This window comes from Myotis yumanensis, unplaced genomic scaffold (genome assembly GCF_028538775.1).
Source record: "Myotis yumanensis isolate MYYU_CA2020_CCGP unplaced genomic scaffold, mMyoYum1.0.hap1 SCAF_23, whole genome shotgun sequence".
NCBI lineage: Eukaryota > Metazoa > Chordata > Mammalia > Chiroptera > Vespertilionidae > Myotis > Myotis yumanensis.
In genome coordinates this window covers 4,767,609-4,794,129 of record NW_027223774.1, presented here as the reverse complement: position 1 = coordinate 4,794,129, position 26,521 = coordinate 4,767,609, and the positions used below count along the sequence as shown (strand labels likewise).

The 26,521-nt window shown below is 45.3% G+C and overlaps 2 protein-coding genes across 2 annotated transcripts in view; both read right to left on the bottom strand.

Moving 5' to 3' along the window:
- The window catches only part of LOC139000038 (zinc finger protein 93-like), a 162,604-nt gene that overhangs the window by 115,025 nt on the left and 21,058 nt on the right, over positions 1 to 26,521 (bottom strand). The window lies entirely within an intron of this gene.
- Positions 1,319 to 18,657, bottom strand: LOC139000039 (zinc finger protein 420-like). The gene is made up of 4 exons (XM_070402308.1): positions 18,643 to 18,657; positions 14,481 to 14,646; positions 2,416 to 3,588; positions 1,319 to 1,737 (listed from the first exon to the last, which is right to left on the bottom strand). The coding sequence occupies exons 1-4, from the start codon at positions 18,655 to 18,657 to the stop codon at positions 1,373 to 1,375; spliced, it is 1,719 nt and encodes a 572-aa protein (XP_070258409.1). The 3' UTR covers positions 1,319 to 1,372.

Genomic DNA, 26,521 nt, shown 5'->3' with positions numbered 1-26,521 from the left:
GAAACTTCCTGTCTCCAATTTCCCCTGAGTCATTAAACCCTCAGTGAGGAGGGGGGTAGGGGGAAGGACAGCCTGCTCTCTTGGCCCCTCTGTCTTGCTACTGAAGGACAGGCAGCTGATTAAGGAAGTCAGCCATCTCTGTGGGTAATTATCAGGTGCTTTTCACAGCAAATGGAAGGTTACAGCAAAGAAAAAGGCCTTTTCTGCTTTCCTCCTGACAATCATCACTCCTGTCATTTGTAACATTGCTTTCCAAAATCATACAGGGACCCTTCAAGGATGCAATTTTGGATAAGATCTTTCCCACACACATTATACCTTGAAGGTTTCTCTTAGATGTACATTGACTGATGTTTAGTGATGCTTAACTCTTGGTTTAATACATTGCCCGATCTCAACATCTTTCTGCCAACATAAGAAACATTCAAAACTATTAAGAATTTTTGTTGGTTTATTTGAGCCCAAGTGTCCACAAGTGATAGGAAGCAAAACTTCAAAAAATTGAGATCATGTTCCAGAGAACAGCAGTTGTGGTTTGAATTTTATACATTAGAGGCTTAGTGCATGAAATTCCTGCACTTGTGTGTGGGGGGGGGGAAGGGAGGGGCCCTTGTGGGACCGACATCCTTAGCACTGTCGGGGAGGCGGGAGAGGCTATTGCCACCTGCACTGTTCTCCTCAGCCATGAGCCCAGCTTCTGGCTGAGTGGTACGTTGCCTGTGGGAGCACAATGATCACCAAGAGTAGCTCCTGCTTTGAGCATCTGCCCCCTGGTATTCAGTGCATGTGACGGTGACTGGTCTTTCCCCAATTCGGATTTACATATTACCTTTTATTATATGGATTAGAGGTCTGGTGCATCGGGGAGGGGTGGGCAGGTCACTCAGCTTGGCCTGTGCCCTATCTCAACATAAGCATTTATTTGAAACTAGCTGTAACCAGGCATGCATCGCTGTGGCTCAGTCTGGTTAAATGGGAAAGAAAGAAAACAGAAAGCGCACGTTTCTAATATATTTAATTTCACAATGCTTGTGGGTATACAATATTTTTTGTTGTTCCACTGTCTGTGCAGATATAGAGATTGTCTGGTTTGCCGAGTCTAGAACACGCAACATATAATTGTCCATGTGAGAAGCAATCCGTGTCTAGATCTAAACCGCACAATACTAAAGATTGGCCCTGAGCTTTGTTGATGGTGATTGCAACGCCAACCGAACCAAACCAAACCGGTTTCAGCAGAAAGGCCTTTTTATATTTTGCACATTCATTTGCCTTCATCCCAGTATGAATTCTGTGATATTCACTAAGTTCTTGCTGGTAAACACTTCCAACACTCCTCACATCTGTAAGACTTCTCTCAAGTATGAACTCTCTAATGATAAGTAAGGCATGAAGAATGCCTAAAGGCTTTGCCACATTCTCTACATTTATAAGGCTTCTCTCCATAATGAATTGTCTGATGTTCACTAGGGAAGGAGGAACGGCTGAAGATGTTGCCACATTCTCTACAAATATAAGGCTTCTCTCCAGTATGGACTCTCTGATGGCGATTAAGCTTTGAGGAGTCACTGAACGCTTTGCCACATTCTCTACATTTATAAGGCTTCCCTCCAGTGTGAACTCTCTGATGCTCATTAAGGACTGAAGAGCTGACAAAAGCTTTGCCACATTTTCCACATTTATAAGGCTTCTCTCTGGTGTGTATTCTCTGATGATAAGTAAAGTATGAAAAATTTCAAAAGGCTTTGCCACACTTTCCACATTTATATGGCTTCTCTCCCGTATGATCTCCCTGATGATAAATAAGGTGTGAGGACTAGCTAAAGGCTTTGCCACATTCTCAACATTTATAAGACTTCTCTCCAGTATGAACTCTCTGGTGACTATTAAGGGACGGTGCCGAAATGAATCCTTTGCCTCATTTTCTACACTTATAAGACTTCTCTCCAGTGTGCATTCTCTGATGAGAAGTAAGGTTTGAGGACCATCTAAAGGTTTTGCCATAGTCTCTACACTTATAAGGCTTCTCTCCCGTGTGAACGCTCTGATGACCAGTAAGGGCTGAGGACTGGCTAAAGGCTTTGCCACATTCTGCACATTTATAAAGCTTCTCTCCAGTATGAACTTTCTGATGTTGATTAAGGTGTGAGGAGACCCTGAATGCTTTGCCACATTCTGTACATTTATAAGGCTTCTCTCCAGTATGAACTCTCTGATGCTTAATAAGGTTTGAGGAACAACCAAAGGCTTTGCCACATTCTGTACATTTATAAGGCTTCTCTCCAGTATGAACTCTCTGATGTGTAATAAGGTGTGAGGATCTACCAAAGGCTTTGCCACATTCTCTACATTTATAAGGCTTCTCTCCAGTATGAACTCTCTGACAATTAAGGGATGGTGCCAAAATGAATCCTTTGCCACATTCTCTACACTTATAAGGCTTCTCTCCAGTGTGGACTCTCTGATGTTTAGTAAGGAGTGAAGAGCTGCCAAAGGCTTTGCCACATTCTCCACATTTATAAGGCTTCTCTCCAGTATGAACTTTTTGATGTCGATTAAGCTTTGTGGACTCACTGAATGCTTTGCCACATTCTGCACATTTATAAGGCTTCTCTCCAGTATGAACTCTCTGATGCTTAATAAGGTTTGAGGAACAACCAAAGGCTTTGCCACATTCTGTACATTTATAAGGCTTCTCTCCAGTATGAACTCTCTGATGCATAATAAGGTTTGAGGAACAACCAAAGGCTTTGCCACATTCTGTACATTTATAAGGCTTCTCTCCAGTATGAACTTTCTGATGCATAATAAGGTATGAGGAACAACCAAAGGCTTTGCCACATTCTGTACATTTATAAGGCTTCTCTCCAGTATGAACTTTCTGATGCGTAATAAGGTTTGAGGAACTACCAAAGGCTTTGCCACATTCTCCACATTTATAAGGCTTCTCTCCAGTATGAACTTTTTGATGTCGATTAAGCTTTGTGGACTCACTGAATGCTTTGCCACATTCTGCACATTTATAAGGCTTCTCTCCAGTATGAACTCTCTGATGCGTAATAAGGTTTGAGGAACAACCAAAGGCTTTGCCACATTCTGTACATTTATAAGGCTTCTCTCCAGTATGAACTCTCTGATGCATAATAAGGTTTGAGGAACAACCAAAGGCTTTGCCACATTCTGTACATTTATAAGGCTTCTCTCCAGTATGAACTTTCTGATGCATAATAAGGTATGAGGAACAACCAAAGGCTTTGCCACATTCTGTACATTTATAAGGCTTCTCTCCAGTATGAACTTTCTGATGCGTAATAAGGTTTGAGGAACTACCAAAGGCTTTGCCACATTCTCCACATTTATAAGGCTTCTCTCCAGTATGAACTTTTTGATGTCGATTAAGCTTTGTGGACTCACTGAATGCTTTGCCACATTCTGTACATTTATAAGGCTTCTCTCCAGTATGAACTCTCTGATGCATAATAAGGTTTGAGGAACAACCAAAGGCTTTGCCACATTCTGTACATTTATAAGGCTTCTCTCCAGTATGAACTCTCTGATGCGTAATAAGGTTTGAGGAACAACCAAAGGCTTTGCCACATTCTGTACATTTATAAGGCTTCTCTCCAGTATGAACTCTCTGATGCGTAATAAGGTTTGAGGAACTACCAAAGGCTTTGCCACATTCCCTACATTTATAAGGTTTCTCTCCAATGTGAACTCTCTGATAAGTAAGGAATGAGGAATTCCTAAAGGCTTTGCCACACTTTCCACATTTATATGGCTTCTCACCAGTGTCATCTTTCTGAGGATAAATAAGGTGTGAGGACTGCCTAAAGGCTTTGCCACATTCTGTACATTTGTAAGGCTTCTCTCCAGTAGAATTTCTCTGATTTACAGTGCAACCTGACAGCCAATTACATGTTTTACCAGAATCTTTACATTTATAAGGTTTTTCTCCACTATAGATTTTTTTCATTTTATTTAGATTGAATACTTGACTGGAGATTCTGCCACAAGGATTCCATTTGTGAGCCTCCACCACAGTATGAACATTCTCTTGTTCAGTGTAATTTGAAGACTGCTGAAAAGACTGGACACATTTACTTCCTCTGTGTGTCTTCTCCACAATAGGAATAACCAGATGTATATTGTGATTGGACATTTGCTGAAAGACTTTTACACCTTTACAATGGTCCTCTGCAAGCTCACTTGTCCGATGATTAAGATAAGACTCTTGCTTAAAATTTTTCCAATGTTCAATCCATTGATAAGTGAAATCTCCATTATATGTACTCTGGTAATAATTGGAGATAGAAAAATCTTTAGTGAGAGTTATAATTTCACTAAACATGTACACTCATTCCATAAGTACCATTTTGTTATATTCATTAAACCAAGATGGCTTTATTAAAAAAGCTTTCCTAATTTATTGAAATTATAGATAAAAAATAAATACAAAACATTAATTGTCAGAGGAAGAAGAATGAATTAATTGTCAGAGGAAAAAGACTGCCAAATTGCCCAGCCAGAATGGCTCTGTGGTTGAGCTTCGATGTATGAACTAGTAGGTCATGGTTCTGTTCCCATTAAGGGCACATGCCCAGTTCCAGGATCAGTACACAGTGGGAGGCATGCAGGAGGCAGCCAATGGATGATTCTCTCTCATCATTGCTGTTTTTCCCTCCCTCTTTCTCTCTCTTACTCTCTGAATTCAATAAAAATAAATTTTTTAATTTAAAAAATCATAAAAAGATTGCCCTGTTGAGCACATTTTAATAGGTAAGTTATAAAGCTATACATTTTAGAAATGATTGCATGAACGTTTACTTCCACCCTACATTTCAAATAATTCAAATAAATATTTACACTAGAGTATATCTGAATTCCTAGCCTTTGCAGATTTCCTTTCCAAGAATGCATAACAATAAAAAGTTGTTTTGAATCTTCACTTAAAGAAACACACTGATCTGCCAATGTAACTGACGTTATTTATTTATTTATTTTATTATTTTTTAAAATATATTTTAGTGATTTTTTACAGAGAGGAAGGGAGAAGGATAGAGAGTTAGAAACATCGATGAGAGAGAAACATTGATCAGCTGCCTCCTGCACACCTCCCACTGGGATGTGCCCACAACCAAGGTACATGCCCTTGACCAGAATTGAACCTGGGACTTTTCAGTCAACAGGCCAACACTCTATCCACTGAGCCAAACCGGTAAGGGCGTAACTGACTTTAAATTGTAAGATATCCCAAATGCCTAATACACCTGACCTCTTTAGATAACAAGAATTTTATTAGAATAAGTGTTCCTGATTAGTTCTGTTTATATTAATATTCTCCCTTCTCCTGACACTCTTCCTCAAATTCCAAGGCTCTCCAAAAGTATACGTTATCAAAGTGACACCTTTTACATCTCACCAGTATTATTTCAGGGAATAGATCTTGTAGTACGGGCTTTGGCATAAGGACCTGGTTATCTTTAGATGACATAGCTGTAAAAAAAGCACACAAATTCTTAAGTTTCCACAACCAGGAGAGAGCACTTTGAAGTTAACAGCACGTACTGACCAAATGACATTTTGGTGTACGCCAAGAGCATGAAAAGAATTCAATCAAAGCTAAAGATAGGTTCAGTGAGGAAAACTCACATCAAATAGGGACAAAACGTTCCTTAAACCTCCTGGCACACTATGGCAATATTACCAAAACACTCACAATGCCCAGTTTCTTCCCTGGAGAGAGAAAGATGAGGGAAATGAATGTTCAATGACCTCCTTGTTTTGAAGCATCTTGAACAACAAGTGTCTGTTGTGTGTGACACAGAGTGTGAACAGAATGGCAGTACAAGATGAGTGCCCTGTAGTGGCTGCTACAAAGAAACAATGAGAAAGTGTTCGAGCATTTCAAAGGCTGGGGTACTAAAAATGTATATGAAGCCCGAAAAGATACCGTTGGACTGAGAAAGAAACAGAGAACAAACCCTATCCACTAAGGCAATCTGGCTAAGGCATATAGAAAAGTTTTTATGACATTTGATTTTATATTGTATCACTGAATGGAAAGGTAAACAAAACAGAGTAGTCAAAAGGCATTACACACCATATAAAAATAACTTCACATTAAAGCAAACTGTCAGTGCGTTAAAAATACCAGCTGTGAATTGGGAAAAAACAAATCCTACAAAGCATATTACCTGATAAGTAGTTAATATTCAGAATATATAAAGACCTTTTAAAAATCAACATGAGAAAAGAGGTAACACAATTTTTAAAATGTCCAAAGCTATATAGTTAACTAATCTACAAGATAACAGGCAAGAACACACAATTGGTAAAGATGGATTCTTCACCAAGTAGGGAGACAAAAATGGAATAGATACATGCAAAAATAATAAAACTAGATCCCGTTCATAGGCCATGTACCAAAATGTACTCAGCAGGGATTAACAACTAAAATATAGGACCTGAAACCATGAAAACAATGAAAGAAAACATTGTCAATGAACTTCACCAACACTCTTAAAAACAGTGGTTTTCATATATCTTCCTAGGCATAAGAAAGAAGTTAAAAAATAAAGAAATGAGACTACAAAAAATAAGATTGGCATACCAAAAGAAACCACAAAATAACAATAGTCCAACAGACCTGAATATACATTTCACAAACAGGACATAAAGATGCACAATAGACATATTTTATTATGTTGAACTCATACATCCCCAGAGAAATGCAAATGGACACCACCATGAAATACCACCAAACACCTAACAGGATGCCAATCATACATAAAAAAAAAGTATTACCAATGAAGTGGAGAAATGAGAACATTCATGCACTGTCAGCAAGATTATAAAAACACTAGAGGCCTGGTGTAAGATATTCATGCACTGGGGGGTGGGGGGTGTCTCTCAGCCCAGGCTACACCGTATCCAATCTGGGACCCATCAGGGACGTCTGACTGCCGGTTTAGGACCGATCCCGAAACTAGCAGTCAGACATCTCTCATACAGTCCGGGACTGCTGGCTCCCAAACACTTACCTGCCTGCCTGCCTGCCTGCCCTTTACCGCTTCTGCCTGACAGCCTCATCGATGCCTAAATGCTCCCCTGCCAGCCCGATCACCCCCAACTGCCCTCCCCTGCCCGCCTGGTCATCCTCAACTGCCATCCCCTGCATGCCTGGTCCACTGCAACTGCTGTTCCCTGCTGGTCAGATCTCCCCCAACTGCCCTCTCCTGCCCGCCTGGTCACCTTCAACTGCCCTCCCCGGCAGACCTGGTCCCCCGCCCAACTGCCCTCCCCTCAGGGCCATCTTGTGACCACATGGGGGTGGCCATCAAGTGAGGTGGCTAATCGTCAATTTGCATATGACCTCTTTATTATATAGGATTGGTGCAGCCACTAACAAAACACAACAGAGGATTTTCCAATATTTACAAAAAGTACCAGTCCACACAGTGATTCCATTTCTGGCAATTTACACAAAGAACACGAGTACAAAATAATATACGCACTCATATATCCGTTGAAGGATTATTTACAACTAGAGCCTCAATGCATGAAAATTCATGCACTAGAGGTAGGGTAGGGGGTCCCTCAGCCCGACCTGCCCCCTCTCACAGTCCGGGAGCCCTGAGGTGCGGGAGGCAACCTGGCCATCAGGGGAAGGCAAAACCTCCATTACAACTCTGCTGTTGCCAATGGCGGCAGCACAAGCTTCACCGGGTCCTGGTTACCTGAGCCTCAGGAGGATCGGGGTGGCTGGGCAGCTGCAATCCAAGGCTTGCCTGCACCTTCGGCATCAGCTGGGCAGCCACCATCTGAGGTTTACCTGTGCCTTGGGCCAGCACTGGGCGGCTGGGGGCCTGAGGGCGGGGCGGGTCTGAAAGAACTGGGCACCCTATTTTGTGGCTGTGGGGATGGCCACCTTTGTGACGGTATCATGGTCAATTTACATATCACATCTTTATTAGATAGGACCAGAGGCCCAGTGCACAAAAATCTGTGCACTCGGGGGGATCCCTCAGCCCCACCTATGCCCTCTTGCAGTCTGGGACCCCTCAGAGGATGTCCACTTGCTGGCTTAGGCCTGCTCCCTGAGGGATTGGGTCCAAGCTGGCAATCAGACATCCCTCTGACAGCCTGGCAGCCCTCGGGCAATGTCCACTTACCGGAAGGGAGCGGACCTAAGCTGCATTCGGACATCCTTAGTGCTGCTGAGGAGGCGGGAAAGGCTTCCACCACCACCGCTGTACTGGCAGCCATCAGCCTGGCTTGTGGCTGAGCAGAGCTCCTCCCATGTGAGAGCGCCCTGACCACCAGAGGGCAGCTCCTGCATTGAGCGTCTGCCCCCTGATGGGTCAGTGTGTGTCATAGTGACCAGTCATTCCCAGTCTTTCTGCTGTTAGGATCAGTTTGCATATTACCCTTTTAATATATAGCATAGAGGCCTGGTGTACAGGTGGGGGCCGGCTGGTTAGTCCTGAAGGGTGTCCCGGATCAGGGTAGGGGTCCCACTGGGGTGCCTGGCCAGCCTGGGTGAGGGGCGGATGGCTGTTTGCAGCTGGTCACACTACCTTCAGGGTGGGGGTCCCCACTGGGGTGCCTGGCCAGCCTGGGTGAGGGGCTGATGGCCGTTTTCAGGCTTGCCACACCCCCTTTAGGGTGGGGGGTCCCCACTGGGGTGCCTGGCCAGTCTGGGTGAGGGGCTGAGGGCTATTTTCAGGTAGTCCAACCCCCTGGCAACGTAAGCTCCCAGGCTCTCCTTTTCTTTTTTTATTCTGGGATTTATTTACCTTCTATGATTAAAACTTTGTAGCCTTGAGTGGAGCTCAGAGCCAGCCAGGGCGAGCGGAAAGCTTGGCTTCCTCCATCGCCAGGGGCAACCCTAGCCTCCTGCTCGCTCCAGGTACATGCCCTTCCTCAGAATCAAGCCTGGGACCCTTCAGTCTGCAGGCTGACGCTCTATCCACTGAGTCAAACAGGATAAGGCTGCTCTTGGCATTTTAATTATGATGTGTCTTGGTGTAGTCCTCTTTGGATTCTTCTGGTTTGGGGTTCTCTGCGCTTCCTGGAATTGTAAGTCTATTTCTTTCACCAGGTAGGGGAAGTTTTCTGTCACTATTTCTTCAAATAGGTTTTCAATATCTTGCTATCTCTCTTCTTCTGGCACCCCCATATTTCGGATGTTGGTACGCTTGAAATTGTCCCACAGGCTCCTTACACTATCTTCATATTTTTGGATTCATTTTTCTTGTTGCTTTTCTGTTTGGGTGGGGTTTTTCTGCTTCTTTGTATTTCAAATCTTTGACTTCATTCTTGGGATCCTCTAGTCTGCTGTTGAATCTTTGTATATTATTCTTTTAGTTAGTGTATGTTTAATTTCTGATTAAAAGAGCAACACATCCAGGTGCCAGCACATGCCATGCCTCAGTACCTCTTACCAATTTCTTTTTTTTAAAAAATTATATTTTATTGACTTTTTACAGAGAGGAAGGGAGAGAGACAGAGAGTTAGAAACATCGATGAGAGAAAAACATCGATCAGCTGCCTCCTGCACACCTCCCATTGGGGATGTGCCCACAACCAAGGTACATGCCCTTGACCAGAATCGAACCCGGGACCTTTCAGTCCACAGGCTGACGCTCTTTCCACTGAGCCAAACCGGTTTCGGCCATCTTACCAATTTCAGTGCACTTTCTTCACCTCTCTAGTTGTGGAACTTCCACTCAGCTAGCTTTCCCGTAGTTCTGGCTGGTAGTTGTTCTGCCTTTTAGTTGTAATTTTGATGTGGTTGTGAGAGGTAGCAAGTATAGGTGTTTACCTATTTCGTCATCTTTTTATTTCTATTGTTTCTTTACAGTAGTGAATAAGAGTTCATTGCCCTGGCCGGTTTGGCTCAATGGATGGAGTGTTGGCCTGCGGACTGAGGGATCCGGATTTGTTTCTGGTTGGGTGCACATGCCCAGGTCACGGGATTGCTTCTCAGTGGGGGGCGTGCAGGAGGCAGCCAGTCGATGATTTTCTCTAATCATTGATGTTCTTTCTCTCTCTCCCTTTCCCTTTCTCTCTGACATCAATAAAAATCCTATCTAATAAAAGAGAAACATGGTAATTAGCCGTAACTCCGCTACCCTTCCCATAGCTAATCAGGGCGATATGCAAATTAACTGTCAACCAAGATGGCGGCAGGCAGCCAGGCAGCTTGAAGCGAAAATGAGGCTTGCCTGCTTCAGTGACAGAGGAAGCCACCGTTCTCTGCCTGCCTTGGCGGCCTCTGACCTTGCAGTTTGAAACATTGTTACAAATATAGAAGCTAAACAAAACCCCAAAAACCTGCTTTCAGCCAGCCGGGATCTCAGAGCTGGAGCCAAGCCTCAGAGCTAAAGCTTGCCCAGACTAAAAAAAAAAAAAAAAAAAAAAAAGAAAAAAAAGGAGCGGTTGGGAGCTTCAGTCACCCACCAGCCTGAAAAGAGCCCTCAGCCCCTCACACAGACTTGCCAGGCACCCCAATGGGGACCCCCACCCTGAAGGGGGTGTGACCAGCTGAAAACAGCCATCAGCCCCTCACCCAGGCTGTCCAGGCACCCAAGCGGGATCCCCACCCTGATCCAGGACACCCTTCAGGGCAAACCAGCCGGCCCCCACCCCTGCACCAGGCCTCTATCCTATATAGTAAAAGGGTAATATGCCTCCCGGCACCGGGATCAGCGTGACAGTCGCGGCGCCCCAATGGGCCCTGCTCTGTGTGTGATGGGGTAGAGCCATAACCTCCCCATCAGCCCTGCTCTGTGTGTGACGGGGTAGAGCCATAACCTCCCCATCGGCCCTGCCCTGAGTGTGACAGGGTGCGGCGCCCCAACCCCCTGATCCGCCCTGCCCTGAGTATGACAGGGTGCGGCGCCCCAACTCCCCTATCGACCCTACTCTGTGAGTGAGAGGGTGAGCTCCTCAACCCCCTGATCGGCGCTGCTCTGTGCGTGATGGGGGGAGCTCCCCAACCCGATGGGCCCTGCTCTGTGCGTGACAGGGGGGAGCTCCGCAACCCCCTGATGGACCCTGCTCTGTGAGTGACAGGGGGCAGTGCCCCAACCCCCTCATTGGCCCGGCTCTATGCATGACGGGATGGCGCCACAACCTCCCCGTCGACCCTGCCTTGAGTGTGACAGGGGGCGGTGCCCTACCCTGAGCTTGACTGAGGGTGGCATCGCAACTCCCGATCCGCCCTGCTCTGTGCATTACAGGGGGTGGCGTCCCAACTCCCCAATCAGCCCTGCTCTGAGCTCGACCAGGGGCTGCACCTAGGGATTGGGCCTGACTTCTGCCACCTGGGAGCGGACCTAAGCCAGCAGGTCGTTATCTCCCGAGGGGTCCCAGACTGCGAGAGGGCACAGGCCAGGCTGAGTAACCACCCCCTCCCCCCACCCCGGGTGCACAAATTTTTGTGCACCGGGCCTCTAGTATATTATAAAAAAAACCAAAAGACCAATTTTTGTAAATTATGAATAAAACAGCCTTTGTAAGCTTTTGTGTAGATAAAAGGCTTAACTCTTTGATTTAATAGTAAGGAGCCCAATTAGTGGATCCCATGGCGAGTGTATATTTAGTTTTATAAAAACCTCCAGACGGTCTCCCCAAGGGTCTGCAGCATTTGGCATTTTCAGCAGCAGTGATTGGAGTTCCAGTTGTTCCACATTACAAAGGCATTTGGTGGGGTCGGTGTTATGTATTCTGACCTGTTCAATGGTGGTTTAGTATTGCTTGCCTGTGCTGTTTGTTACTTCTCATTGTTTTAATGTGCATTTCCTTAGTGACATTAGACATGCAGGATCTTCTTACACTGATTTTCTATGTGTATATATTTTGTAGTGCTGTGCGTTAAGGTTTTTGGCCCTTTTCAGTCATGTAGATTCTTTTGTCAGTGTTGACTTTGAAGATTTCTTTGTCTGTTTTGCATAATTGTTTCATACATTTTGACTTTTTAAATTAATATATATTTTTTTATTGACTTAAGAGAGGAAGAGGGAGAGAGAGACACAACATCAATGATCAGAGAGAATCATTGATCTACTGCCTCCTGTACATCCCCTACTTTGGATGGAGCCCAAACCTTGGCATGTGCCCTAACTAGGAATTGAACTGTGAACTCCTGGTTCATAGGTGGACTATCAACTGCTGGGCCATGCCAGCCGGGTCATGTTGACTTTTACAAATATATTTTCTCAGCCTGTTTTCTCGTTTTTGTTTTTTTTCTTTTGAGGATGCCTTATTTATTTATTTTTTTCTTTAAAGTTTGAGTTGATACATTAGGAGTTTCCATTTTAATACACCAGATTGAAATACAAACTTGGTTACATATTTGCCTTTTAAAAATGTGAAGTGTATAAAATTAACATGGTTTTACATTCAATAACATGGAAGTTATATTTGCAGCTATTTTATCATCTCTACAATAAAAACATAGTCATATGTTGAAGGAGATGAGTTGAGATAAAAATTTTATCTCCTTACATGTCAACTCAAATGAACCGGTTTGGCTCAGTGGATAGAGTATCAGCCTGCGGACCAAGAGGTCCCAGGTTTGATTCCGGTCAAGGGCATGTACCTTGGGTGTGGTACATGTAGAGAGTGTGCTCTAGGCATCTGATCGAGGTTTTCCTCTCATTGATATTTCTAACTCTCTATCCTTATCCCTTCCTCTCTGTAAAACAAATCAATAAAATATATACATTTTTGAAAGTAGTCCTTTTCCACTCAGATGTCTTCACTATCTACAGTAATAAAAGAGACACATGCAAATGGACTGTGCCTTCGCTATGCCTTAAACCACGCCCACCAGCCAATCAGAGGGAATATATGCAAATTAACCCAATCAAGATGGCAGCCAGCAGCCACTGAGCTGCAGCAAGCAGGAGGTTTGGTTGCTCCAGGGATGGAGGAAGCCCAGCTTCCCACCTGCCACGGCTGGCTCTGAGCTCCACTCAAGGCAACAAAGTTTCAATTATAGAAGATAAATAAACCCCAGATACCAGCTTTCAGCCAGTGGTGGCCACGGATCTGTGGCAGGGAGGTGGGGGGGAGGGTCAATCAGGGAAAAAAGGAGACATATGTAAAACTTTAGACAATAAATAAAATAAAATTTAAAAAAAAATCCAATCTGCCTGCCCAGGTAGCCCAGTTCCTAAGAGGATTGTACTGATATACCAAAGTTGTAGGTTTGATCTCTGGACAGGGAACATACAAAAAAATCAATTAAGGCCAAGTTGAAGTGCACCTTCCGGCCTGAAATCAACAAAATCTAAAAAAAAGAAAAAATAACTAAAAGAAAATGGAGTGTGAATTTTGATAGAGGTTTTCCCATTTCCAATCCAGGTTGCCCTCTGGCCAGAAGACATGGTAGAACCCTATATAATAAAAACCAGATATGCAAATTGACTGAATGGCAGAACAACTCATCTCCTTCAACATATGACTATGTTTCTATTGTAGAGATGATAAAATAGCTGCAAATATAACTTCCATGTTATTGAATGTAAAACCACGTTAATTTTATACACTTCACATTTTTAAAAGGCAAATATGTAACCAAGTTTGTATTTCAAGTTTGTATGACGCGCAGTGACCACCAGGGGGCAATGCCGTTATGATCAAAACTACCATTATGATCAATGAAAAGCCACAGCATCAATTTTTTGCACATTGTAAAAACACATACATAAAAAAATATATATTTAACAAAGAGACACAGAAACACAAAGTAGTAGTGATCACTGTGTTAGAGAATATTTTAGTTTTGCCTGCCTTCTATCAATGCAGGAGCTGCCCCCTGGTGGTCAGTGCGCTCCCACAGGGGGAGCGCCGCTCAGCCAGAAGCTAGGCTCATGGGTGGGGGAGAGGGGGAATTGCGCCTAAGTCAGCAGGCAGACATCCCCCAAGGGGTTCCAGACTGCATCGCGGAACAGACTGGGCTGAGGGATCTCCCCCCCTCCAGTGCACGAATCACGTGCACCGGGCCTCTAGTATAACAATATTCTAGAAAACCGTTGCTAAATACTATTTTCTAATTAGTGCCTTAATTAGTTTACACAACATGTAAAGTGTGCAAACACTGAGTTCCTAATTCACATACATCACAAAGCGTTTCTTTTCTATCCCAAGGACCCCCAATTTGTTCCCCTTTTTAAAAAATATGTATTTTTATTACTTTCAGAGAAGACGGGAGAGGGACAGATAGAAACATCAATGATGAGAGAGAATCATTGATCGGCTACCTCCTGCACACCCCCTACTGGGGAGCAAGCCTGCACCTTGGTATTTGCCCTTGAACAGAATGGAACCTGGGACCTCTCAATCTGCAGGCGGGCGCTGTATCCACTGAGCCAAACCAGCTAGGGCCCAATTTGCTCCTGGAGAGCTAGAATCTAACACAGAAAGCAAAAGTCCCTAGAGATGTTAAAATAATAAAGGAAAGCAAACACTGCGGGTGGAGTAGGAGCTCAGGAAGGAGTCATCCTTACCCAGAGAAGCCAAGTTGCTGTAGTTCTCTGACATCACATCCAGGTACAATTTCCGCTGAGCTGGGTCCAGGCATTCCCACTCCTCCTGAGAGAAATCTATGGCCACATCCCTAAAGGTCAACGGTTCCTGAAAGAAAAACACATTTACCAACAGGTCACCAGAAAAGTTCATAATGTCACCCAACATGAAAACAGTGTCAGAAGAAGAGGTTTGGATCTAGGGGAGTATCCTGAATTATTTAATAGATCACTTTGACCAGTAACATTCTCTGATGTGTTTTCTAACAATGACACATGAGGATGACACATGCCCACAAATCCATGGTACAGATTAATGTTTCAGCAAATTTACTATGAGTAATCTTAGAACAAGATTATTCTGCCTGGTGCAGCTCATGTGGCTCAGTGTTGCCTGCTAACCCATGCACCAAAAGGTCTCTGGTTTGATTCCTGAACTGGACACATGACCAGGATGTGGACTCAATCCCCAGTGTGGGGTGTGTAGGAGGCAGCCGAACAATGATTCCCTCTTCTCAATGATGTTTCTATTTCTCTCTACCTCTCCCTCTCTAAAATCCATAAAAATGTATTTGGGGGAAAAAAAGGAAAAACAGCTGAAATAAGGTTAACAGTTAAGGCTCAGAGACACACATTTGACAACTATGAAATCAAGATGGTTTAATGATTTTGTAAATCTCATGAATGTATTGTGTATAATCCACTTTGTGATTTATAAACAAAACTAGAGGCTCAGTGCACAAAAATTTGTGCACTCTGGGGGGAGGGGGGTCCATCAGCCCCGCCTATGCCCTCTCGCAGTCTAGGACCCCACAGGGGATGACCACCTGCTGGCTTAGGCCCCGCTCCCCAGGGGACTGGGCCTAAGATGGCATGTGATATCCCTGTGGCAGCCTTGCAGCCCTCGGGGGATGTCCATTTGCCAGCGGGGAGCAGGACTAAACTGCAGTCGGATATCCTTAGTGCTGCTGAGGCGGCAGGAGAGGCTCCAACCACCACCGCTGTACTGGCAGCCATCAGCCTGGCTTGTGGCTGAGCAGAGCTCCTCCCATGTGGGAGCACCCTGACCATCAGAGGGGAGCTCCTGCATTGAGTGTCTGCCCCCTGGTGGTCAGTGTGTGTCATAGTGACGAGTCATTCCCAGTCTTTCTGCTGTTAGGGTCAGTTTGCATATTACCCTTTTACTATATAGGATAGAGGCTTGGTGCACGGGTGGGGGACGGCTGGTTTGCCCTGAAGAGTGTCCCGGATCTGGGTAGGGTCCCGCTTGGGTACCTGGCCAGCCTGGATGAGGGGATTATGGCTGTTTGCAGCTGGTCACACCCTCTTCAGAGTGGGGGACCCCACTGGGGTGCCTGGCCAGTCTGGGTGAGGGGCTGAGGGCCGTTTTCAGGCTGGTGGGTGACTGAAGCTCCGAACCTCTCCTTTCTTTGTCATTTTTTTATTCTGGGATTTATTTACCTTCTATAGCTGTCATTGGAACTGAGAGCCGGCTTTAGCTCTGAGGCTCGGCTCCAGCTCTGAGACCTCGCCTGCTGAAAGCAGGTATCTGGGTTTGTTTGGCTTGTACAATTGATACACTGTTGCAACTCCAGCTCTGAGGCCTGGCTGCCTGAAAGCAGGTTTCTGGGGTTTGTTTAGCTTCTATAATTGCAACATTGTCTCTTAGAGTGCAGCTCAGAGGCCAGCAGCGGCAGGCGGGGAATCTTGGCCTCCTCCATCACTGGAGCAAGCAAGCCTCCTGTTTGCTTCAGCTGCCTGGATGCCGGCCGCTATCTTGGTTGGGTTAATTTGCATATCTTCCTGATTAGCCATTGGGAAGGGTAGCGAAGTTATGGTTAATTACCATGTTTCTCTATTATTAGATAGGATAAGGAGGAAAACATAAGGGTATAAAACAAGTTAGATCTTTTGTTTCTATTTTGTGGTTGTAAATCTTCACCTGGAAAGATTTTTTTCCCATGGACTTTTGTGGAGGCGAAGGCAGAAGTTAGAGGCACAAAAGGGAAAGGACAGAGAGAGAGGGAGAGAGATTGCCATCAATGTGAAAGAGAGACAGAGACACATGGATTGGCAGCCTACCACAGGTACCTAGGACCTACTTGCCCTGGACTAGGAATCAAATCCTCCACCACTGATCCACACCAGCTTAGGGAACTAATTTTTCTTACTAGTACATTTCTTTCAAAATTTTTATGTATCATTAGTGGAGAGCTATGTTGTAGAAATTTAATGAAACTGAATATACATTAATATCATTCTTGGAAAGTTTGTAGAAAATACAAAAAAGTGATGGTCTTTGCACAACTTTCATTAAATCTCTATTACACCCTTATTACTGAGAAAGGGAGACTATTAACTCTATAGTGAGGGGAGCACCTCTGCCACGTGAACATCAGGTGGACTGAACAATGAGTATCAGGTGACTGAGGCACATGGAAGGTCAGGTCATCACTGCTGTGACATTACTGCCAAAATACATCAATAAAGAAATAATTATGTGGAAATGATCATAAATACTCATTTTTGCAAATGTCAACCCACGTGTACCTCTAATGATCTGTAAGGTAACAGTAGTTTTATCTACCAAGTATTTCGTACTAATCTAGTGAGCAAGTCTCTTCTATTTGCTCTTCTTTTCAGAATTTTCTGAGTTATTCTGAGATGTGCATCTTCTTACCCCTGATCTAGAGCTGATGCTGTAGCCACTTGAACCTAAGACCTACATTTGCCTTCTTCAGTGATATGTGAGCCTGTGACCCATCTCAGTAGGGATGTCAGACATGGCTGCCTTCCAAGTTTTACCTGTCACAAAAGGGATGTTCTGATTAGTTGAAACTCACTAATTAAAGGTGGGAATGCTTCCTGCTTTCAAAATGAATACAGACAAGGCTTTGGGACAAAGGAGGGAATTATACCCCAGCCAGTGTGGCTGAGAGATAGAGGGTTGACTTATGAACCAGGAGGTTAGGGTTGCATTCCTGTTTAGGGTACCCTCCAGGTTTCAGACTTGATACCCAGGGCAGGGTAGAGTGCTAGAGGCAGGTGATCAATGATTCCCCAACCTGTTGATGTTTCTGTCTCTATCTCCCTCTCCTTTCCATTCTGAAATCAATAAAAATATTTTTTTAAAAAGAGAGGTTAAAAAAGAAGAAAAAAAACAAACAAAAAAGGAGAAAGAAATATAGAAACTGCTGACATTGACTACCCAATATAAAACCCTAATAGGCAAATCGACCAACCTGGAGAACAACAGGCTGCTATGACATGCACTGACAACCAGGGGCAGACGCTCAACACAGGAGCATCTGTCCCCTGAGTGTCCTGAGTAGAGCATCTGCCCCTTGAGAGGGAGGTGACCGGTGGCTTTGGCAGCAGGGGCAGGGATGGCCATCAGGCGTCCCCAGGCCGCCAGCCAAGGCGGGTGCCAGCGGGGACTTGCCAATTGCCTCATCAGTCACCCCACAGATCGGCCCTGATTTCCGGCCAGGCTTAGGGATCCTACCCTATATTTAGGGAACAGTCTCTTAGATTTAAAAATTAAAGCCAGGAAAGGATATTCTAACACTGAAAAAACAGGATGATGTAGCGATGACATGCCTGGACTCTAGCTTACAGATTTTGTGTTCAACCCTGATTCTCATAACTTATAACTGTGGGACAAAGCAAATTACTTCTCTCTGCTTCAGTTTTTCTACCCATAATGATGAGGAAAATGGTACTACTGCCTCAGAAAGATCATGTTATATACTTTTTATACTCAGGGCAAAAAAATGTAGCTGCCCATATAACAGCAAGATGCCCTTCACCTCTATGAAAAGTATGGTCACCGCGCATGCACCGTCCTGGATTACAAGACGGATGTCCAACTGCCGGTTTTTGGGACATTGCCCGAGGGGTCCCGGAGTGTGTGAGGGCACAGGACGGGCTGAGGGACCCTCTATCCCTTGCATGAATTTCATGCATCAGGCCTCTAGTGATGAATAAAGTGATGAAATAAGGAAAGATAAACAACCTGCAAAGGTAAGAACATCAGAAGTAGAGAAATTAATCACAGCTGTTAGAGAAAAGCAAACATAACTTCAGGCAGAGGACAATCTTTTACCTGAGAAGCAGCCATTTGGTCCTGGTCCTGATCGGGGACTGGGTTGTTTTCTCAGGTGACACTATGTTGACGAGTCACAGAATGTGCCTTCACAGAAGGAAGCACGGCCTCTTAATCAGCTCATCTCACTCACAGTCAGAAGGACCTTAAAATGCAGAAAAGGCCACCCCCTCCTGACCATTGTCACAGGAGAGTCAGGAACAATGAGCTCCTATATGGAGACCACACTGTGAGGTATGTTTTTCCACCTTCATGTGTCTCTCCACCCAAAGACATCCACAAACTCCTACAGAAATGAAAACATGAGCTGTTGTCCTGATCCCCCAAACCAAACAGAGCACCCCCTTCCCTCCCCTGAACAAAGTCTGCTACTCAATCTCTGGAAGGAATCCTGCAAACCTGCTAATCCCTGTCCTCACCTTTCATCACCTGGAGCACCTCAGTAACCAATGATGCCCCACCCAGAGCAGCTGACCAACTCTATGGGGGACAGTACTCCTGAGGGCATTTCTTAAAGCACCTCAGGGGATCTGAGAAGACCCAGAGGATTTATCTCAGGATGTTTTTAAATAATAAATTAAGTGAGAGACATAGGAAAAGTAAATCCATTGAAGAAACACACACACAGAGAAAACACCAGAGCAACAAAGCTAAGACTTCTAATATTCCTTGAAAAAGCATCAGATGGTAACACATGCAAGGTCACCCAGTCTTTGCAATCCCAGGAAATGACAAGGGACCCATAACCAAAGGGCAAGTCTCTCTCCTTTGAGTGAATAAGGACTGCAATTGGAAGCTAATTATTATAAAACTAGAAGCCCAGCGCACTGGAGTGGGGGTATCCCTCAGCCCAGCCTGTACCCTCTCCAATCTGAGACCCCTCAGGGGATATCCTACGGCCAGTTTAGGCCAGATCCCTGGGATTGAGCCTAAATCGGCACTAGGACGGACATCCCTCTCACAATCTGGACTGCTCCCTTCCAACAGCTTGCCTACCTGCCAGCCTGATTTCCCCTAACCACTTCTGCCTGCCAGCCTGATCACCCACTAACCACTCCTCTCCCAGCATGATCGATGCCTAGTGCTCCCCTGCCAACTAAATCGCCCCCAACTTCCCTCCGCTATCAGCCCAGTTGCCCCTAACTTCCCTCCCCTGCAGGACCGGTAAACCCCATTTGCCCTCCCCTGCCGGCCATCTTGTGATGACATGGGGTCAACCATCTTGTGAGGGCATGAGAGTTAATTTGCATATCACCACTTTACTATATAGGACTCCCAAGCTTTATAAACTGGAGATTTGTCATTCTCATTCAAATCTGTATAACTGAAACAATTCAATTGTAAAATTAAATATATTGGCACAGCTAGGCAGCATGACTCAGTGGTGAAGCTTGGACCTATGAACCAGGAGGTCATAGTTAGATTCCTAGTCAGGGCATATAGCCAGGTTCATATTAGATCCCCAGTTAGGGGTGTGCAGGAGGCAGATGACCAATGATTGTCAGTAGTCATTGACTTTTTAATCTCTCTTTCCCTCTCCTTGCCTCTAGGAAATCAATAAAAATATATTTTAAAAAATATATGTGTGTGTGGCACAGACACACACATACATACAGTGGGGCCTTGACTTACGAGTTTAATTCGTTCCGTGACGGAGCTCGTAACTCAAATTACTCGTATGTCCAATCTTTTTTTTTTTTTTAATATATTTTATTGATTTTTTACAAAGAGGAAGGGAGAGAGATAGAGAGTTAGAAATATCGATGAGAGAGAAACATAGATTAGCTGCCTCCTGCACGTCTCCCACTGGGGATGTGCCCACAACCCAGGTACATGTCCTTGACCAGAATCGAACCCAGGACCCCTCAGTCTGCAGGCCGACGCTCTATCCACTGAGCCAAACCGGTTTCGGTGGTATGTCAAATCTTAATGTGAGCGAGTGAGACACCGGATGTTGGGCTGATGTTGTGGCGTTCACTGTGACGTTAACTGCGCCAACTAGCGGTGGGGTATCTGAAGCTGGCTTGTAACCCGAATTTTAGCTCGCTACTCAACGCAAAAAATCAGCTGAGAGAGGGCTCGTACCTTGAAAAACTCGTTAGTCGGGACACTGGTAAGTCAGGGCCCCACTGTATACAGACACGTACTCTACAAGTTGATATATTTCAAAACTAAATCATCCACATCCCATCAGCTCACCCCTCACCCAGATCAGGGTTCCCTCCTCCCACTACATGTATTTCTGTCTGTGGATCTGTCTCTGTTTCCTGCTCCCTTTCTCTCCACTGTGGTCCTTTCCTGTGTCCCCCCCTCTCCCCTGCTCATTGTCCCCTTTTCTCTCTGTCTGTCCTACACCTGGACCATGAAACTCCTGAAACCTCCTTCCCTTCAGGGGCTCTTTCTCCTGGTCTCTGAGGCTCCATCTCCACACACGTCTGCGTCTTCCCCTCCCCACGCCCGCGGCCCCTCTGCTGCCTGTTCCCGTCTGTCCCGCTCCCACAGCTGCTGACTCAGGGCTGCTCCCTCTGCTCCCTCATCCCTGGGCCCCCCTTTCTGGCCCTGCACTCGCTCCCCAACTCTTCCCTGAACCAGTGTCTCTGTCTCAAGTGCCTCCTCCTGTGCGGCCCCCACTTCTGCTCCCCAGGACCCGCTCCCTCTCAGCCCCCCTTCCTCTCTCTGGGCTCCCCCTCCTCCCTGTGTCTCCACTTCCTTCCTCCTCAGGCCACTTTCCCGAGTGACCCCCTCACTCCTACCGTCGCCGTCCAGTCCCCCCCACACCGCCTATGGGCCCCTCGCTGCCCTGTCTCCCGCCCACGTGTCTGTCTCTCTCTCCCTCTCCTGACCCCCCAGCCTGGGTCCCCGCCCCCCGCGGTCACCGCGCCCACAAAGCCCCTCCCTGCGGGCAGGTCGCCTCTTCAGGGGACACCGCGTCCTCCCCCCTGAGCCCCCCATGGACACTGTGCTCCCCGGGCAGGCAGACCCCTCATTAAATGGGGGTGGGCCTAGGAGGGGGTGCAGACCCCCAGGCCGGGAGCCATCCGGGCTCTTTGGGCGGAAACCGCGCGGCAGGCGGTGGCCACAGCCACAGGCAGAGAGACCCCGGGCCGGGGCCTCCGTTTCCTCCCAAAGACACGTGGCGCCCGCACCGCGCAGCCTCCCGGGACGCGGACTCACCGCTGAGAGAGGCTCCGGGGCGGGGACCCCAACAAGGACTTCAGCGCCGGCAGCGCCCTCAGCCTTCCCTGCGGGGAGGGGCACGTGGAGCTTCAGCTTTAAAGACAAACACCCTCCTCAGGGGGAACCGCCACCTCCCCCTCCACCGCCGCTTCCGAGCCTGCAAGGAACTGCGCATGCGCCTCCCTGCGGGGTGGGCGGGGCCAGAGCCTGAGCTGATCCATTCTGCTTTGGGGAGGGGGGGGGACTAGCTAGGAGAGCAGGCCACAAGCACAGAGGGAAGGAGGGGCGGGCGCAAGGGGACAGCCTAGACTTTCTTTGTTCGCACAGCTCATGCACAGCTGGGGGCTGAGGGCTGACGCCCCCAGAGGGAACATAAAAACTGCCCTCCCCCTAACCCAGTGGTGAAATCTCCTCCCTGGACTCCCCTTGACCAAATCCTGCCTCCCCGCCTGTTGATCAACGCCTGCACCTCACCCTCACCCTATAGTGCACACTTCTACCCTAAAGGAAGCCTAGTCACCCCCTCAGGGCTGACACCAACACTCTGGTCTCAGGCCGCGGTGAGAGAATGCAATGCAATTTCCTAAAGTCTCACCACGTCTCTGGTGCTGGCTCCTGGAGGTGGCACCAAACAGGAGGGAATCTGGGGAATTTACACAGAAGTTTCCCAGATCCCAGAGGCTGTGCTTAGAGCTATGGCTGGTCTGCCCTTCAGCTGCAGGTGTCCCAGGGAGGTGTCTTTCCCAGGATCTTCACAAGCCAGGAACATTCTTACAGTGAAGTTACAGAGAATTCAAAACTGGGGCAGATTGGGTTTGAAACCAGAAACTTCCTGCCTCCAATTACCCCGGAGTCATTAAAACCTCAGTGAGGAAGGGGGAGGGGGAAGGGCAGCCTGCTCTCTCAGCCCTTCTGTCTTGCCACTGAAGGACAGGCAGATGGAATTAAGGAAGTCAGCTATCTCTGTGGGTAATTATCAGGTGCTTTTCACAGCGAATGGAAGGTTACAGGAAAGAAAAAGAAAGGCCTTCCGTTTTCCTCCTGACAATCATCACTCCTGTCATTTGTAACATTGCTTTCCAAAATCATATTTTGGGGACCCTTCAAGGATGCAATTTTGGATAAGACCTTTCCCACACACATTATACCTTGAAGGTTTCTCTTAGATGTATATTGACCGATGTTTAGTGACGTTTTAACTCTCGGTTAAATACATTGCTCAATGATATCTTAACAACTTCCTGTCAACATGAGAAACATTCAAAACTATAAAGAATTTTTGGGAGTTTATTTGAGCCAAACTGTCTGCAAGTGTCAGAAGCAAAATTTCAACAAATTGAGATGATGTTCCAGAGAACAGCAGTTGTGCATTTTATTTTATACATGTGAGTAAGACTCCCTCCATGTTCTGCGGCGTAGGGTTCAGTATCTGAAAGAGGGGCCGCACACAAATGAGAGAGAAATGACACGAGATAAATTTTGCGATATTGGGGGACCAGGCGGGCAAGTCCCGAAGGACTTCCACCTAAGCTCAGGCCGCGCCAATCTTTTATTTGATCTAGGGGTAGCCCTAGGGTAAGGTGGTTTGAATGACACATGGATTAGCATTGGTAGACAATTTCCAGAAATAGGCAAAATATTTGATCAACAATAATCAACAAGGATCTACACAAGTATCTAAAGAATTCAGTGAACTAAGGTGGGGATGATGCTTTGGCTACCATTATCTAGATTAACTGGGTCGTGTCTAAATTAACTGGGTGGTGCACAGCCCTGACCTTTGCTAGGACTTTCAGAGGTTACTAGCTTTTGGGGGGTCTCTGTCTATACTCAGCTAATGAAGACAGCAAATGGTTTCCAGCAATACATTACTAGATACCCAGTGCATGAAATTCCTGCACAGGGGGGTTGGGGGGGGGGGGGGGGAGAGTCCCTCACTTCGGCCTGTGCCCTATCACTTTTATTATTATAATTAAAGGAGAAGATACAAGTGGATTATATGAAATCCATAGGTGATAGATATGTCTTTTACATAAGTGTACACAGCTTAACTAAGTGAACAATTAACATAATAACAATCAGAGGGTATACAGTTTCCCCCTGGTGCACTCGTTGTGTCCTGAGGGTTCTGGAAAAGGGGGAGTTACCCTGATATTCCAAAGGAATGTTATCCTGGTGGCAAAAGACAACAGACAGGCTTAGGTAAGAATTCCCTCTTGTTAAAGAAGATTCTAGCTAGGGCCTGACTACCTGCTATAAACTGCTTTACAAAAGATTTTCATTTCAGACCATCCTTTCTGGTTACTTTAGGTCTCTGACTTTGAAAGGCTGACATACGGGCCTTCAATGAGCTTGTTAAGTTAGCATGTGTCCCCTTTTCTTGCCCACATTCCCTTTGGGACATAAATAAACCCAAAGGAAGTATTGAGGAGCCAACTTTTTGTAGGATAATGAGGTGCCCTGGTACTGGGAAGGCTCAGTCTTAAGTTTTTCTTCATAAATAATGGACTATTGGGGTTGGAGAAAGACTGTAACCTTGGATGGCAGTCAAGGCCAGTTTTTTTTTTTTTTTTCTAAAGTGAAAATACTGTAAATGGCGGGCAGTCAAGTTTTATGGGCCTCTATTAAGTATAATAAGCAATTTTTAAAAAAAAAAAATAGATTTTTATTGATTTCAGAGAGGAAAGGAGAGGGAGAGAGAGCAACATGATGACTGAGAATCCTGGGTCAGCTGTCTCCTTCATGCCCCTCCCTGGGGATGAAGCCCGAACTCCTGGCATGTACACCAACCTGGAATGGAACCCTGACCTCCCAGTTCCTAGGTCTATGCTTAATAACTGAGCTACACTGGTATGTCACAATAGATTAAATTTATGTTATTATGATTTGGATTTTGTTTTATGTGTTATATATTGTGCTTAGTATTCTATTTTCTTATAGTTTAAGGCCATATAATACCCCTTCAGTAATATTAATAGCTGTGAAACATACATGTAGGCTTGAAAGAAGCCTATTATTAATTACTACCAATATTAACAGTAACATTGATTTGACAGGCCGCACCAGTGTCTTCGGATGGCTGTCTAATTATGATCTTTGGGCTGTTCATTTTTGAAAAGACTGATTTCTATTGTAGATGAGGGAAGTTTCAGAGACAGACACAGATATCCATTCGTGGGTAGGCACCTGATAACATAAGGTACCTTCCAACACTGTGGGAGAGAAATTTTAATTAGTGTATTTTTCAAAAGATAAATATATTGATAGTAAGTTGTGATCTTTGAAGTCTTTGTGTTCTGGGCATACATTGTCAAATGAATGTTATTAATTCAGTAGTGCCTATAATTTCATAAATGGGCCATTGATCGTAATGTAGAATGTCTCCTTTTACTTTTCCTTCCAAAACAAATTTCTGGGGAATGAAAAACTGTTTACCTACTGACCTCACTAAAAGGCAGCGCTTCCACATGGGTCAGGTAACTCTGAGCACGGTTATTCTCATGCTTATTATATGTACACAGTCCAGGATTAGAGCTTTCACTACAGCAACATTCTCTGCATAGTTTCTTTGGGGCCCAAAGCTAGACATGAAATAACTTTTTTCCCAACCCTTTACTTTCTTTTTCTTTTTTTTACAAGATATTTTATTGATTTTTTACAGAGAGGAAGGGAGATAGTTAGAAACATCGATGAGACAGAAACATCGATCAGCTGCCTCACGCACAGTTCCTACTGGAGATTTGCCCGCAACCCAGATACATGCCCTTGACCGGGATCGAACCTGGGACCTTTCAGTCCACAGGCCGACGCTCTATCCACTGAGCCAAACCGGTTTCGGCACAACCCTTTACTTTCACGTGGTGTCTTCTGATGTGAAATGGGTCTCATTTACACAGCATAAGTAAGTATGGGTATAGATCTCATATCCTTTCAGCTACCCTGTGTTTTCTGGTTGAAGCAGTTAACCCGTTTACATTATAAGTGATTATTGATAGGTATGTAGTTACTGGCATTTTAAAATTAATTAATACAGTTCCAGAAGGGGACTTTAACTTCCCATTGACATCACTGGATAGATCTGCCGGAGAAAAAAAAAAGTCAGTAATGAAAAATTAGTCTTAAATGACTCATTAGACAAGATGGATTGGATAAATTTATAGCAGAGATTATCAAAAGGAATGTCACACTGGCCAAACTGGTGTGCTACAACAAGGAACACCTGGCTATTTACTCACTAGCACAGACTATATTACCCATAGATTGTCAAATAAAATGTGACAAAGGCCTGCACAGTAATAGTGGTGTGGTGAGCATGAGTTAAATCCAGACACTTTTTTTAAATATATATTTTATTGATTTTTTACAGAGAGGAAGGGAGGGAGATAGAGAGTTAGAAACATCGATGAGAGAGAAATATTGAGAGAGAAACATTGATCAGCCGCCTCCTGCACACCTCCTACTGGGGATATGCCCGCAACCAAGGTACATGCCCTTGACCGGAATCGAACCTGGGACCTTTCGGTCTGCAGGCCGATGCTCTATCCACTGAGCCAAACCGGTTACGGCAAGACATTTTTTTGACAGATTGCCAAATATATACTTTGATAGACCTCTAAATTTCAATAATTACTTCATTTGCGCCATGAGATTAAAAATGTTGAAATCTTGGACTTAGAGCTTTTCACCCCAAAGTAGAAGGATA